General features: G+C 29.3%; 1 protein-coding gene across 1 annotated transcript in view; it reads right to left on the minus strand.

The window, feature by feature from the left end:
* LOC145263590 (CCR4-NOT transcription complex subunit 9-like) overlaps positions 1–10,458 on the minus strand; it is a 59,844-nt gene extending 49,386 nt beyond the window's left edge. Inside the window, exon 1 of the mRNA XM_080120434.1 lies at positions 10,360–10,458. Within this exon, the coding sequence (XP_079976560.1) occupies positions 10,360–10,383 (24 nt within the window). The 5' untranslated portion in view covers positions 10,384–10,458. The remainder of the gene's footprint in view (positions 1–10,359) is intronic.
* Positions 10,459–13,448: the final 2,990 nt, after the last annotated feature.

The following is a 13,448-nucleotide window of genomic DNA, read 5'->3' on the forward strand; positions in this document are numbered from 1 at the left end:
CACATATATATATATATATATATATATATATATATATATATATATATATATATATATATATACTGGCATATACACACAACATATATACATGTACATCCATACATAGGCGCATACGCATATACTCATATTATCAAACAAATATTTATATAACATGACGAAGAATAAGAGGGGAAAAAAAAAAAATATATATATATATATACAGATTGAAAAAGGAGTGTACATCTTTGAAATATATCTCTTTAAAAATAAACATTCGTTTATTTTATAAAGGTTAAAAAAAAATTGTATTGTTATTTGGCTTTAAAGTGTTAAATGTAACGCGTCTCTTATTTGATTTAGATATAAATATATATAGATAAATGGATATATTATAATATAAATAGTGCAGATAGAAGGTTAATTATGACGAAAATAATAATAATTGAAGACTCAAAAGAAAATGATATGTGTTTACTATAAAACGAAAAGATGTAAAATACATATTGAAATCAATATAAAAAAAGGACAAGTTTATACAAACGAATAAATATATATGTAGGTGATTGTGTTAATTATTTTTTTTTTTTTAAATATTTGTATAATTTGAAACGACCGAGGTCTGTGTTAAGACTTGTCTTCTGTGTGTGGAATCGGATGATCCATTGTATTTCTTTTTGTTTGCGTATTTTTGTTGATGGGGAATTAAAGTTTAACAAAAGTACACAACAATATGCAAACAAAAAAAATACAATGAATCATCCAATTCCACACAAATAAGACGAGTCTTAATACAGACCTTGGCCCTCTCAAATTATACAAACATTAAAAAAAAAAATAACACAATCACCTACACTTGTGTATGTATAAACTTGTCCTTTTTCTCTTTTTGTTTTATAGCAAATACATATATTATTTTCTTTTGATTCTTAAATTATTTTTAGGCACTTCTGCTTGTCAATGGCATGAGGCAAATGTGTGCATTTTAGTTTCAAGAACGGCCGGTAGACGGCGTTTGTCAGGGTCGATAACTCATACTTTTATTTTGCTATATGTTTATACAATCTTACTGTGAAAAAAAAAAAAAACAATCTTTCAAAACAAAAAAAAAAAAAAGTAAATACAAAAAAGTATTCTTAAACTTCTATAAATGTTTCATGGTTTTTAAATAATATTTTGCTACATTGACAAACTAAAATTATATTTTGATACATTTTTAAACTAAAAAAAAAAATTCTAAAAACAAACTATAAACGTTTCGTTTTTTACATATTTTTTTTTACTTTCATTTATAAATCACTCATGAAAAGAAATATTAAAACTTTAAAATTATATTTTGATACATTTTTTATACAATAAATGTTTTGATTTTTATATATATTTTTGTTCATTTCATCATTATATATTTTTGCGTTCTCGGAGACATTTGTTTATATTTGAGGTTCACAGAACGGCCGATAGAGGGCATTCAAAGAACAGAGGTTGATAACTCCTCTCAGATGCCTCATGTCATTGACATGCAGAAGTGCCATTTTTTTTATTGTTTCATGATAGCACAAGAAGTGCTAAAACTAAAATAACTTTTGGAAATAAATTATTTCTGGTAAGTTTTTACGACCTGCCCCAGCATAGTATAAACACCCCCAACCATCCTATGTTGAGAACAGCTTTCAGAATAACCCCCCTCCCAACCTCCCCATGTTAAGAACGGCTTTCGGACCCCCCCCCAACCTCGAAAGCCGTTCTTAACATGGGAAGTTTGGGGTGGCGTGGGGTGTATTCCGAAAGCCCTTCTTAACATGGGATGGTTGGAGGTGTTTATACTACGCTGGGGCAGGTCGTAAAAAAATACTTATTTCGGCCCTCTTGCAGTTTAAGGAAACTAAAATATGAAGAAGAAAATGGAACATGAGTCGTGTTACACCGGTAGTAAGAATGCCACTTGATTGGATAGTGAAATTGACGTCATTTTATAAATAAAATAAAATATTAAAATTGAAAATATTAGAAAACAATTTTTTTTTTACTAGATAATTTTTATTAAACACATGAATTTTTTTTTAAATTATTTTTAGCGGTTTAGATCTTTTTTATTGAATCACTCCCACATAATTTTATAAATAAAATAAACAAATAAGGATGATTAGAAATGAGAATAATGAAACGATATTGAAATATAAAATAATTATTGTAAACGAATTTTTAAAAAGTTAAAGTCATATTTAAGTAACACAGTTAGATTGGCTATTAAAAGTGAAAAATTTTAGTTTATTTTAAAATTAAAAAAAATAATTAGATCTCCAGGTAGTACTATAAAATATTGATAGAATTTAAAAATTGAAATTATTTTAAAAGAATTTAATTACTAAATATTTCATAATTTAAATATTAGTATAGAAAAAAAAGGTACTAATGCTCTACTTATTGATCCGTGCTGAAATAATAACATTATTTAAAAAGCCATTCTTAACATGGGGAGAGTGTTTTGTACCTATTCTATACTTTAACCTTACAATTGAATAAAAAACATAAAACTTTAATTAAACTTGGAAATACGATTTTAAAAAAAATAGCGTGGATCAGTAAGTGTACTAGCACCGAAAAAAAAAATTATAAAAATAATTATTTTTAAAGAATTTTTAAAAAGTTAGTCATTTAAGTAACACACAGTTGCCTATTTATAGTGAACCATTTTATTTATTTTAAAATTTAGAAAATTTAATCAGATCTGAAAAAAAAAGTCGAAAATGTAAGGAAGTCGATAACAAATTGCTGATCAGGTATTAACGGCGCAGGCAATGCGTGACGTAAAATGGAATTTGTTTGTCAAAAAAAGAGGGTAAATTTTTAACGACATGCGCCAGTATATTGTAAACCCCCCAACCTCCCTATGTCAAGAACGGTTTTCAGAATAAACGCCCCAACCTCGAAAGCCATTCTTAACATGGGAAGGTTGGAAGTGTTTATTCCAAAAGCCGTTCTTAACATGGGGAGGTTGGAAGTGTTTATTCCAAAAGCCGTTCTTAACATGGGGTGATTGAGGGTGTTTTACGCTGGGGCAGGTCATAAAAAAAATTTTTTTTTTTTAAAACTGTTTACTAGTGTCAGTTTAAATATCGTTTCATTAATATTTCTTTATATTTTCGTTTGTAAAAAAAAATCTGTTTTCTACTATTGTCAATTTCAATATGGTTTCATTATCATTTCTAAATATCTGTCATTTTATTTATAAAATTACGCGGAAGTGATTCAATAAAAAAAGATCTAAACCGTAAAAAATAATTTTTTTTCCTAAAAGAGGGTTGCCTTTTTTCTATTGTTCTTGGCCTTCGGGCTGGGATCAAAGTGTAGTATCTGTTCTGCAGATGCTGCACTAGGTGTATCAGAAAGTGGCCATTAAAACTGATGACCAGAACTTTAATAATTCAACTTACTATTTTTGAAGCTTATAACTTCTTGAAAAATGTAATTCAAACTAATTTTTTTTTCAATTGAAGGAGCAAAGACCAAATTTAAAAAAAAATATAATAGGTTTAATGGCAAATTATGCAATGTTTTTTTTTAAAGCGGTTTTCTTTTAAAAAAAATATAAAGAAAATAAACATTTTGACTTGCTTATAAATATATGTATATATATCTAAATGCCAAAAACTCACTTAAAAAATATGCTATTAAATGGGTAGTTCCATTCTTCATTGTTAAGAATTTATCCATATTTATATTTTAAATTTCATGTATTTTTTAAATAAAAGGATTTTTTAAAGCGAGGGTCATAGAAACTCGCATTTTCGTAACATATTTTGTGGCAAGCTTAAAGAGCTACTGCTGCTAATATGAAATTTATCAAATATGGATTCGTCCAAGGGACATAAATAATGTCTCTTTTTTTATTGCATGTGTTAACCAAAATTAGTATTTTTCGTCCTCCGTAGTTAAAAAGAAACGCACATTCACTTATAAGTTTTTCCCCTAAAACAAAAAATCCATTTCATCGATTTTTTTTTTTTTTAATTCTTTTAATGAAATACACAAGTTTTTGATTGATATATTTTAATACTTCTTTATCGACTAAATTATTTTTTCTAAATATCTAAAAAAAAAAACATTGAATGAAATAGAAAAATTTGCCGTCAGCATCTGGTATTTACTTGACGATATAAGCATAACATGAGCTTTCATTTAAAAAAAAAAAAAATCAACGTGGTTTTTTAAAACAAAAAGGTTTTACACTTTGGACTTTAGAGGTAAATTTCAAAAAAACTATTCTTTTTTTTTTGTTTTAAATTAGAATATTTTCTTTATTGATCTTTTATCTTCAATTTCTGATATATAAAACTTTGGTACATGAATTATTAAAATTTTAATAGACATTTCCAAATGGGGGGGGGGCGAATGTGAAAAAAAAAACGTTTGTCTAAAATATTATGTTTGGTTTATTGGAAAGAGCATAAAATTTCACATTGACCCTGAAAATATCGTAAAAATTGAACCAATAGAAAAATTTTGATAGATTTTTTAAAGTTTAAAAATTGAAAAATATTTAACTCGTAAAATTCAATTGCTTTTATTACGTAAAAAAAAAATGGCTGCATGAAGGCATGCCGGCATTTTGTAAACATTGTTTTTTTTTTTTTAAATAAAAAATAATATTTCTATTATTTTTTAAACAACATTAATAGTTTATTTTGGAAGTATATTCCATACAGAAAATAAACAACCCACTTTAAAAAGAGAAATTACAAGTTTTTTTATATTTTATTCGCAGTTTTCTGTTAGGGGTGTCAAAAATTCCTCCAAATTTCTGATACACCTAATGCTGCACTTAAGGTAATTTGCTCCAGTCAATGGAGGGGAAACTGTCTATACTGGAACAATTATTATTTTTGGTCTCAACCAGAGTGCCCCTTTTCCCTTTTTTGAGGGGAGCTGGTTTAACCCCACTTTATAAACGACTTTGTGTCACATTTTGCTTTGGTAGGAAAGCAAATAAATACTAACATTGTTTTCAATATTTCATTTTATTTATAAAATGACACCAATTTTACTAACCAATCCAGTGGCATTCTTTCTACTGGTGTAACATGACTTATGCCCCATTTTCTTCTTCATATTTTAGTCTCCTTAAAGTGCAAGAGGGCCCTTATTTCCATATGGTTTCGTATTTCGTTGCATGTTTAGTGATGTCTGTTCCATTCCATATTTTACCTAAACCGAGTGCACTTCCAACGTCTTAACTGTCGAAAATTCTCTGACACCAAAGATAGTGGATAAATCGGAGTTGGGTCTGGTATAACGGTTGCCAAATTTTCCAAGATCGTAACCCCCAGCTCTGTTAGGAGTCAAGAAACACGACTATAAATCAAAACCCGTACGTCTGAACTCTAACGTTGGTAACAAAATAATGTTCGCTCAAAGTATTCTTCATCAGAACACTGCTGCCCTAAGTGTGTCAGAAACTGACCTTACGAATGCGTGAAAAAATATTGAATAATTCGACCCCGTCTTTCCAAGCTTATAACTACTCGAAAAATGTAATTCAAACCCTAATTTTTTTTTTTTTAAATTAAAGGAGCAAAGACCAAATTTTTAAAAAAATAACAGGTTTAATAGCAAATTATGTAATATTTGTTTTTTTTTAAATCGGTTTTCTTTAAAAGATTTGGAGAAAATAAAGGAAATTTAACTTAGGTCGATTATAAAAAAAAAAAAAGCGATATAAATTCGGAAAAAACACTTACCTTTAAAAATTACTAATCAATGTGTAGTTGCATTCTTCATTGTTAAGAATTTATCCATATTTATATTTTAAAATCCATTTATTTTTTTTTAAATAAAAGAATTTTTTAAAAGCCTATTTGAAAAGACTCGCCATGATGAAAATATTTTACGTTTTTATTTAAAGCTGGAAGTAGTTTTTTTTTTTTTTTTATTGTTTTGAATTATGGGTGGATAGAAGGAAGTAAAAACCACACATTCGCTTTAGCTGTCTACCTTTGCGCGTAAAGAAATTTGTGCCTCCATATCTGAAAACTAGTCACATTTTATTTATGTTTTGCCTTAAAAACAGTTCAAGAATTTTTTTTTTTTTCCTTCTCAAAAAATACACGAGTTTTTGATTTAATATATTTAATTTCCACTTTATGGAGTGAATTTTTTTTTTTTTTTAATATCGAAAAAATTGAATGAAATAGAAATAATTTTCGTAATAAAACAAAACTTTCTGTACAATATAAGAAGATTATAAGGTTTCATTTAAAAAGAAAAAAAAAAAAAAAAAAAAAAAAAACGTGATTAAAAAAAAAGGTTTTACACTTTGAACTTTACAGGTAAATTTCTAAAAAAAAACACTTTTTTGTTTTAAATTTGAATATATTATTTATTGATCTTTTATCTTCAGAATAAAACTTTGGTACATAAATTAATTAAAGTTTTAATAGACATTTCCAAAGGGGGGGGGTGACTTTAAAAAAAACAAAAAAAAAAACGTTTGTCTAAAATATTGCATTCAGTTTATTGGAAAGCGCATAAAATTTCACATTGACCCTGAAAATATCGTAAAAATTTACCCAATAGAAAAATTGATAGATTTTTAAAGTTTAAAAATTGAAAAAAATTAACTCGTAAAATTCAATTGATTTCATTACGTAAAAAAAAAAAAAAAAAAAAAAAAAATGGTTGCATGAAGGCGCGCCGGCACTTTGTAAACACTTCTTTTTTTTTTTTTTTTTTTTTAAATAAAAAATAATATTTCTATTATTTTTTAAACAACTTTAATAGTTTATTTTGGAAGTATATTCCATAAAGAAAATAAACAACCCACTTTTAAAAGAGAAATTACGAGTTTTTTTATATTTTATTCGCAGTTTCGTGTTACGGGTGTCAAAAATTCCCCCCAAAATTCTGATACACCTACCGCTGCGCTGCACCCAATGGAAAAATCTGCACGCCTGTGGAATTCCCTTCCGTTTGCCTGCTTTCCATCTGACTACAATCTGATTGTCTTTAAGTCCAACGTAAACAAGTTCTTGATGAACCTTACCCCCAAGTAATCCAATTTACAAAATTCACACCACTTATGTTTACTGCACTATAATCACAATGACTACTGTATACCCATTAGCCCTTATCCTCAAGTGGCCCCCGGGTCTTGATAAGTGGCGATTCCTACGTAAAAAAAAAAAAAATTAAAAAAAAATAACCAGTAACTGTCATACATATGCAATCATTTCCATCATCAACACAGCAAATATAAGTTAGAATTAAAACGTCAATAGATTCGCACAGCAGCACAGTCCAAAACGAATCCAACCCTCGTCCGATCTCCAACCTCCTCAAGTCAAGTGAGTTGTTTAACTTATTTTTCTCACAAACTTTGTGTACTGAATTTTTGGATTTAACCCCCAAAAGGGTATTGTACAGTTTAGTCAAGACATTAAAAAATGAAAATACCGAAAAAAGGTTATAGTGTACGTATCTGTTCTGGACTGAAGATCTCCGAAAAAATTTTTTTAATTCAATTTGATCGAGTAGTTTTTATTTTACAGTAGAAAAACACGTTTTTATGAGAGCGCGCTGAAGTCAGCAATTACGAAATTTTAACTTTTCTTAAAAATCGAACCTTTTGCTCGGTATCGTAACAAATTGTGGGTTTGTATTACTGTACACAGATTCGAAAAAGTTGTCAAAAAACAAATATATAACAAATAAATGTTATCAAAGGCAAGATAAGTTACTTTTCTACCAAACTGGATATATTTTTTGTGTTTTTATTCAATGTAACATGTTTATTCAGTTCGAAAACCATACAGTGTTTACCGACATATTGGAAAATTCAAGATGACGTCTGACTCCTTCTTTAACACGGTAAGTTTGGGAAAAGGTGTTATAAATAAAAAAAACTGGATAAAATACTGTTAAAAACTCGCTCAATATATGTTACCGTGACATAGGTTGACATATATTTGGCGGGTTTTTAATAGTATTTTACTAGTTTTTTTATTTATAACACCTTTTCCCAAACTTACCGTGTTAAAGCGAAAGTGAGGCGCCATTTTTAATTTTCCAATACATCGGTAAACACTGTTTTTCGAGCTGAATAAACATGTTACATTGAATAAAAACACGAAAAATATATCCAGTTACGTAGAAAAGGAACTTATCTTGCCTTTAATAACATTTGTTATATATTTGTTTTTTGACAACTTTTTCGAATCTATGTGTTGTATCAGAATTTTTGTAGGAATTTTTGACACCCCTAACACAAAACTGCGAATACAATATAAAAATCTCGGAATTTCTCTGTTAAAAGTGGGTTATTTATTTTCTTTATGGATTATACTTCCAAAATAAACTATTACAGTTGTTTTAAAAGTAATAGAAATATTTTTTTTTTTTTTTTTTAAACAGTAATGAATTTTCCGAACTCAATATTTTTCAATTAAAAATCTATCAAAATTTTTCTATTGATTCTATTTTTACGATATTTTCAGGGTCAGTGTGAAATTTTATGTTCTTTCCAATAAATCGAATATAATATTTTAGACAAACGTTTTTTTTTTTTTTTAAATTCACGACCCCCCCCCCATCCCAATTTTTAAGTGTCTATTAAAAAGTAAATACTTAATTTAGTAACCCGAAAGTAAATAATTAATTTACTCACAAATTGAAGAGAAAAGGTCAATACATAATATATTCAAATTTTAAAAAAAAAAAAAACATAGTGTTCTTTTTGTTCGGCGGACCTCTACGAGAGTGCCCACCCCCTTAAAATGTGTGTTTTTCACCCTTTTTTTTCTAAGCTTTTTCCGACGATTATCATAGATTACAGACTTAAGTATCATATTAGAAGAAAAAAATTTGAAAAAAAAAAAAAAAAAATGAATAATGACTTTTACGAAGGGGGTTCATTTTCTCGTTATAACATTCTAATCACGTGACACGTCGGTAAAGAAATGGACAGTAAGTCAGGTAGCAATGAAGTAGAACGTTATAACGAAAAAGTGAATCCCTTTCTAAAAATCATTAATTTTTTAAGTCTGTAATCTATGATAATCGTTGAAAAAAAAAAAATTAAAAAAAAACAAAAACAAACACGCATTTTAGGGGGTGGCACTCTCCTACAGGTCCGCCTTTTGTTCTTTTAGAATTTTACCTGTAAAGTTTGAAGTTTAAAACCTTTTTTTTAAACCACGTTATTTGTTTTTTCTTTTGTTTTTTTGTTTTTTTAATGGAACCTTGGTCCTTGCTCCTTTAATTGAAAAAAAAATTAGGGCTTGAATTACATTTTTCGAGGAGTTATAAGCTTGGAAAGACAGGGGGTCGAATAATTCACGCCTCCCATTTTGTAAATGTCTAATAATAATTAATTTAGACCCCCATAAGTACATAATTATTTACTCACAAATTGAAAAGAAAAGGTCAATACATAATATATTCAAATTTAAAACAAAAAACAAAAAACATATTGTTCTTGTAGAATTTTACCTGTAAAGTCCGAAGTTTAAAACCTTTTTTAAAAAAAACTTTTTTTTTTTTTTTTTTTTTAATGAAATCTTGGTCCTTGCTCCTTTAATTGAAAAAAAAAAAATTAGGGCTTGAATTGCATTTTTCGGGGAGTTATAAGCTTGGAAAGATGGGGTGGAATTATTCGCTATTTTCACGAAATTTCTGACACTGCTATGTGTACAAACCCCAAATTGTTTTTGGCTGTAAAATAAAAACTACTTGATGAAATTAAGTGAAATCTTTTTTCAGATAACTTCAAACTATAACGAGTACGTAACAATATAACTTTTTTTTCAATATTTTCATTTTTTTTTTTTTGGTATTATTATACAAACACCGTGACAGCGTTAGGGTTAGGGTTTAGGGTTTAGGGTTAGGGTTAATTCGCTGTCACGGTGTTTGTATAAATTTACCTTTTTTTTTTTAATGTCTCGACTAAACTGTATAAGCGTCCCCAAAAGTCTTTTGTTCAGTTGCATTTCGGAACTCATAGTCATAATATATTTCGCCGGTACAATCCGCCATAGGGATTGATATATACAAGCACGAAAACATTATTGCAATAAACTGGCTATACTACCTGTGAAACGGTGTTGTCGTAAATATATTGCTGAATGTCAATGCGATTCATTTTTGCCAAAAAAACACTTAAAAACAAACAAAAAAAAACAACCCTGAAATTGACGTAAAAAAACAAAATCTAAACCTCCTTCCCAACGATAACTTAAAATACTCACTGATTTCAAATAAAATATTCACTTCGCTAATTCTTGTTTGTTTATCTTTATGTATAGTTTCGTAAAAGGAAAATAAAAAAGCTTTTCTCGTAAGTTTCAGACATAAAACTGGTTTTAAATTGAAAAAAAATACCATAATTACCTGAGGGGCGCTGAGAGTGTTCATTTCTTTTAAAGGAACAAAACAGACTAAACGAAAGTAGGTGGACCGCAGTGAAGTTCACTTCCTGTTAAGTCAACATTTTTAAAATTTTATTTAAATTGAAATTATGATTAATACGAATTTGATTAATTTTACAATATAAAAAAATAAGTCAATGATAATAATGAAATATAAATTTTATTACGCTAAATTAATACCAGTTAAGTAAATTATACTATCCCGCAGTAAATAGTTTGTGTGTGTGTGTGTGGAGTTTAACGTAATATTTACGGTCATACGAATTTTGTTAAACACAATAATAATGGAAATATAAATTTTATTACAATTTCGTGGAATCCCACAGTGAATAGTTTTTATTATTATTTAAATAAAACTCGCGGCGGAAGAAATACGTATTGGCTTCGATGTTTTACGCAGTTCATTTGAAGGAGCTATCATTATTCCGAAAAAGAAACGAATTTTGGCGTGTGTGGCCTTGTGCTTTTTGGGGGGGGGGGGTAAATATTACCTTCCGCTACAACAGAACACCGATCCCTCTAATTTGTTGTTTTTATGGGTATTCGAGATCGCTGACAACGAATCTGATAATCAAACCCGCTGCAAATTTACCGTTTGCATCATGTGAACCCCTAGACCTTGGGACTATTTTGTGCCATTTCACACCACCTTCGGTAGTGTTTTTCTTACATGATATATTTGTGTGCGAACGGGCGTAGTGAAGTGTCTTATCACATCACGTAGGAATCTTTCAAATAAAAAAGTTTTAAAAAAAAAGTGATTAATTTTTTTTGTTCATCTTACGTAGTTTTTAATGTTTTTGTAATTGATCAAAAAATAAAGTTTATACGAGTGGTTTGCAAAAACATAAGCACCAAACATTTTTTATGATTTTCGTTCTTTTTGGGAGAGGGGGGGGATATTCCATAAAGAGGTGCTTCTGCTGTTTAATTAACCATTTTTCCATAAGTAACGTGCCGACATTTACCATTTCACAAAAATTCTGTTTACATTGGGGAGGGGCGCTGGTGGTGCTGGGGCGATGGTTGAAAGTTCTTTCGAAGTCATTATGATTAAAATGTTAGATGAAAGTCCTCTGTGGAATCAAAGAGTTTAGAGGGCTTAAGTCCTGTGTGAAAATAAAGAGATTATTTTAAAGTTTGTTTTATCTGGTGAAGTTCGCCTTACTTAAAAATCCCATGAGGAAAGTAATTCGTTGTGATTAATTGGAAAATGTGCGGAATGGATGCATGTGTGCTTAAGTGATTTTTTAATGTCTGCATGGGTGGCGTGTGTAATCATGGTGTTGACGGCTTTGGCAGCGACGACGTTGTGAAGGCGAGAGGCATGTTCTCGTGTGTCGTCGAAGCAAGAAGTGCGCGAGCCTTTTCTAGTCTCACACAAAAACACACATTCACATTTCAAGCTATATTACTTGTCATATACATACGCGCACACAAACATACGCGCCCACGTCCACACACGTACATATATTCACGTTCGCGTACATACACTCACATTCACGTGTATATACACACACGCTAACGTACACACATGTACTCACACACGCGCACACGTACGCACACAGATGTACGACGTCACTTCCTTTCAATGGAAATCCACACATGCGCAAAAGACCAGCGGAAACAACTATAAAAGGAAGAGACAGGCTGTTTCCAGTCCTTTTCAGCCCAGCTTTCGAGCTGGTCGGTCTACGGACCGACCGCGTGCCTCAGCCCACTTGCTACTATGTGGGGCAAAAAGTTAACAGACCGTACGTACACATTCTCACTCTTTCTCTCTCTATCTACTACAGGTCCCTGAGAACACCTTCGCGTAGCTGACTGCTAACTGACGTCAACCCTCTATCCTTTTCTTTGTCTACACGACGGACTGCCATTTCTCGTTCTATTCTCTTCCCACGCGCGAACAAACGATAGTGACCCGAACTTGAGATGAACACACATTTCCTTTTCTTTCTACAACACCAGTCCCGCAACGAACATGAACACATGTTATATCTAAAACATTCATTCTTTCAACAGTAAATAAACAACGTTTATCTTATCCATCAATTGAGTTTTTGTTTCCTTCAATTCCATTCGTTTCATTATTCTTATGTAATGGGATTGGGATTTATATATCCTAGTCTCCTACAGAAGAAAGGAAGAAGACTGAAATGACTGAATGAACGAATGAATTGAATTCACTGAATTCAATGAACCCTAGAAGGCTGTTTGATCGTGGCCTTCGTTATAAAGATGGCCGGCCAGCTGAAAAAATGACGTCATCGCCGAGGTCCCAACAAGCAAGATATGTGGAACTCTTAGACTGTCAATAATGAACAGTAATTTTTACAGACAGCGTTACAAAACTTCAAAATTGGATTGAAATAAAGAAAGAACACGATGATTTATACTGAAACTCATCTAATATTAATAATAAAAAAATAATAAAAAAATAATAAAACACAAGTTGTTTGTTTAAGTATTATAAGCAATTGAATATTTCGTTGTATTATAGATTTTAAAGATTAGAATGCGTTCTTTAATTACTTATAAATTACATTTTTAAAAAGTGAAGGAACACCATTTGATTTGTAGTAAACTTGAAGTTTATTTAATATAATTAAATGAAAATTATGCATGTAAGATTATGAATATTTTAAGCAGAACACAAGCAAAACATTTGAAATATTAAAATTAAACTATTTTTTTAATCAAATGAACAATATTTTTTAAATCAAAATGAATTTTTTTTTTAATCAAAAGGAATATTTTTTAATCAAAGTGAACAATATTTTTTTTTAAATCAAAATGAATATTTTTTAATCAAAATGAACAATATTTTTTTTTAAATCAAAATGAATATTTTTTAATCAAAATGAACCACAATATTTTTAAATGCAAATGAACCACAATATTTTTTCAAAATCAAAAACAATATTTTTAATAAATTCATGAAATATTGCACAGTAAAAAAATAATTAACCTAAAGAAAAAATCATGTTTCTTATTTAAGATTATTTCACCACATAACAAAAATAACATGCAAAATCATTTTTTTATATC

The sequence above is a fragment of the Euprymna scolopes genome, chromosome 39, assembly GCF_053919585.1.
Source record: "Euprymna scolopes isolate OS-2025 chromosome 39, ASM5391958v1, whole genome shotgun sequence".
Taxonomy (NCBI): domain Eukaryota; kingdom Metazoa; phylum Mollusca; class Cephalopoda; order Sepiida; family Sepiolidae; genus Euprymna; species Euprymna scolopes.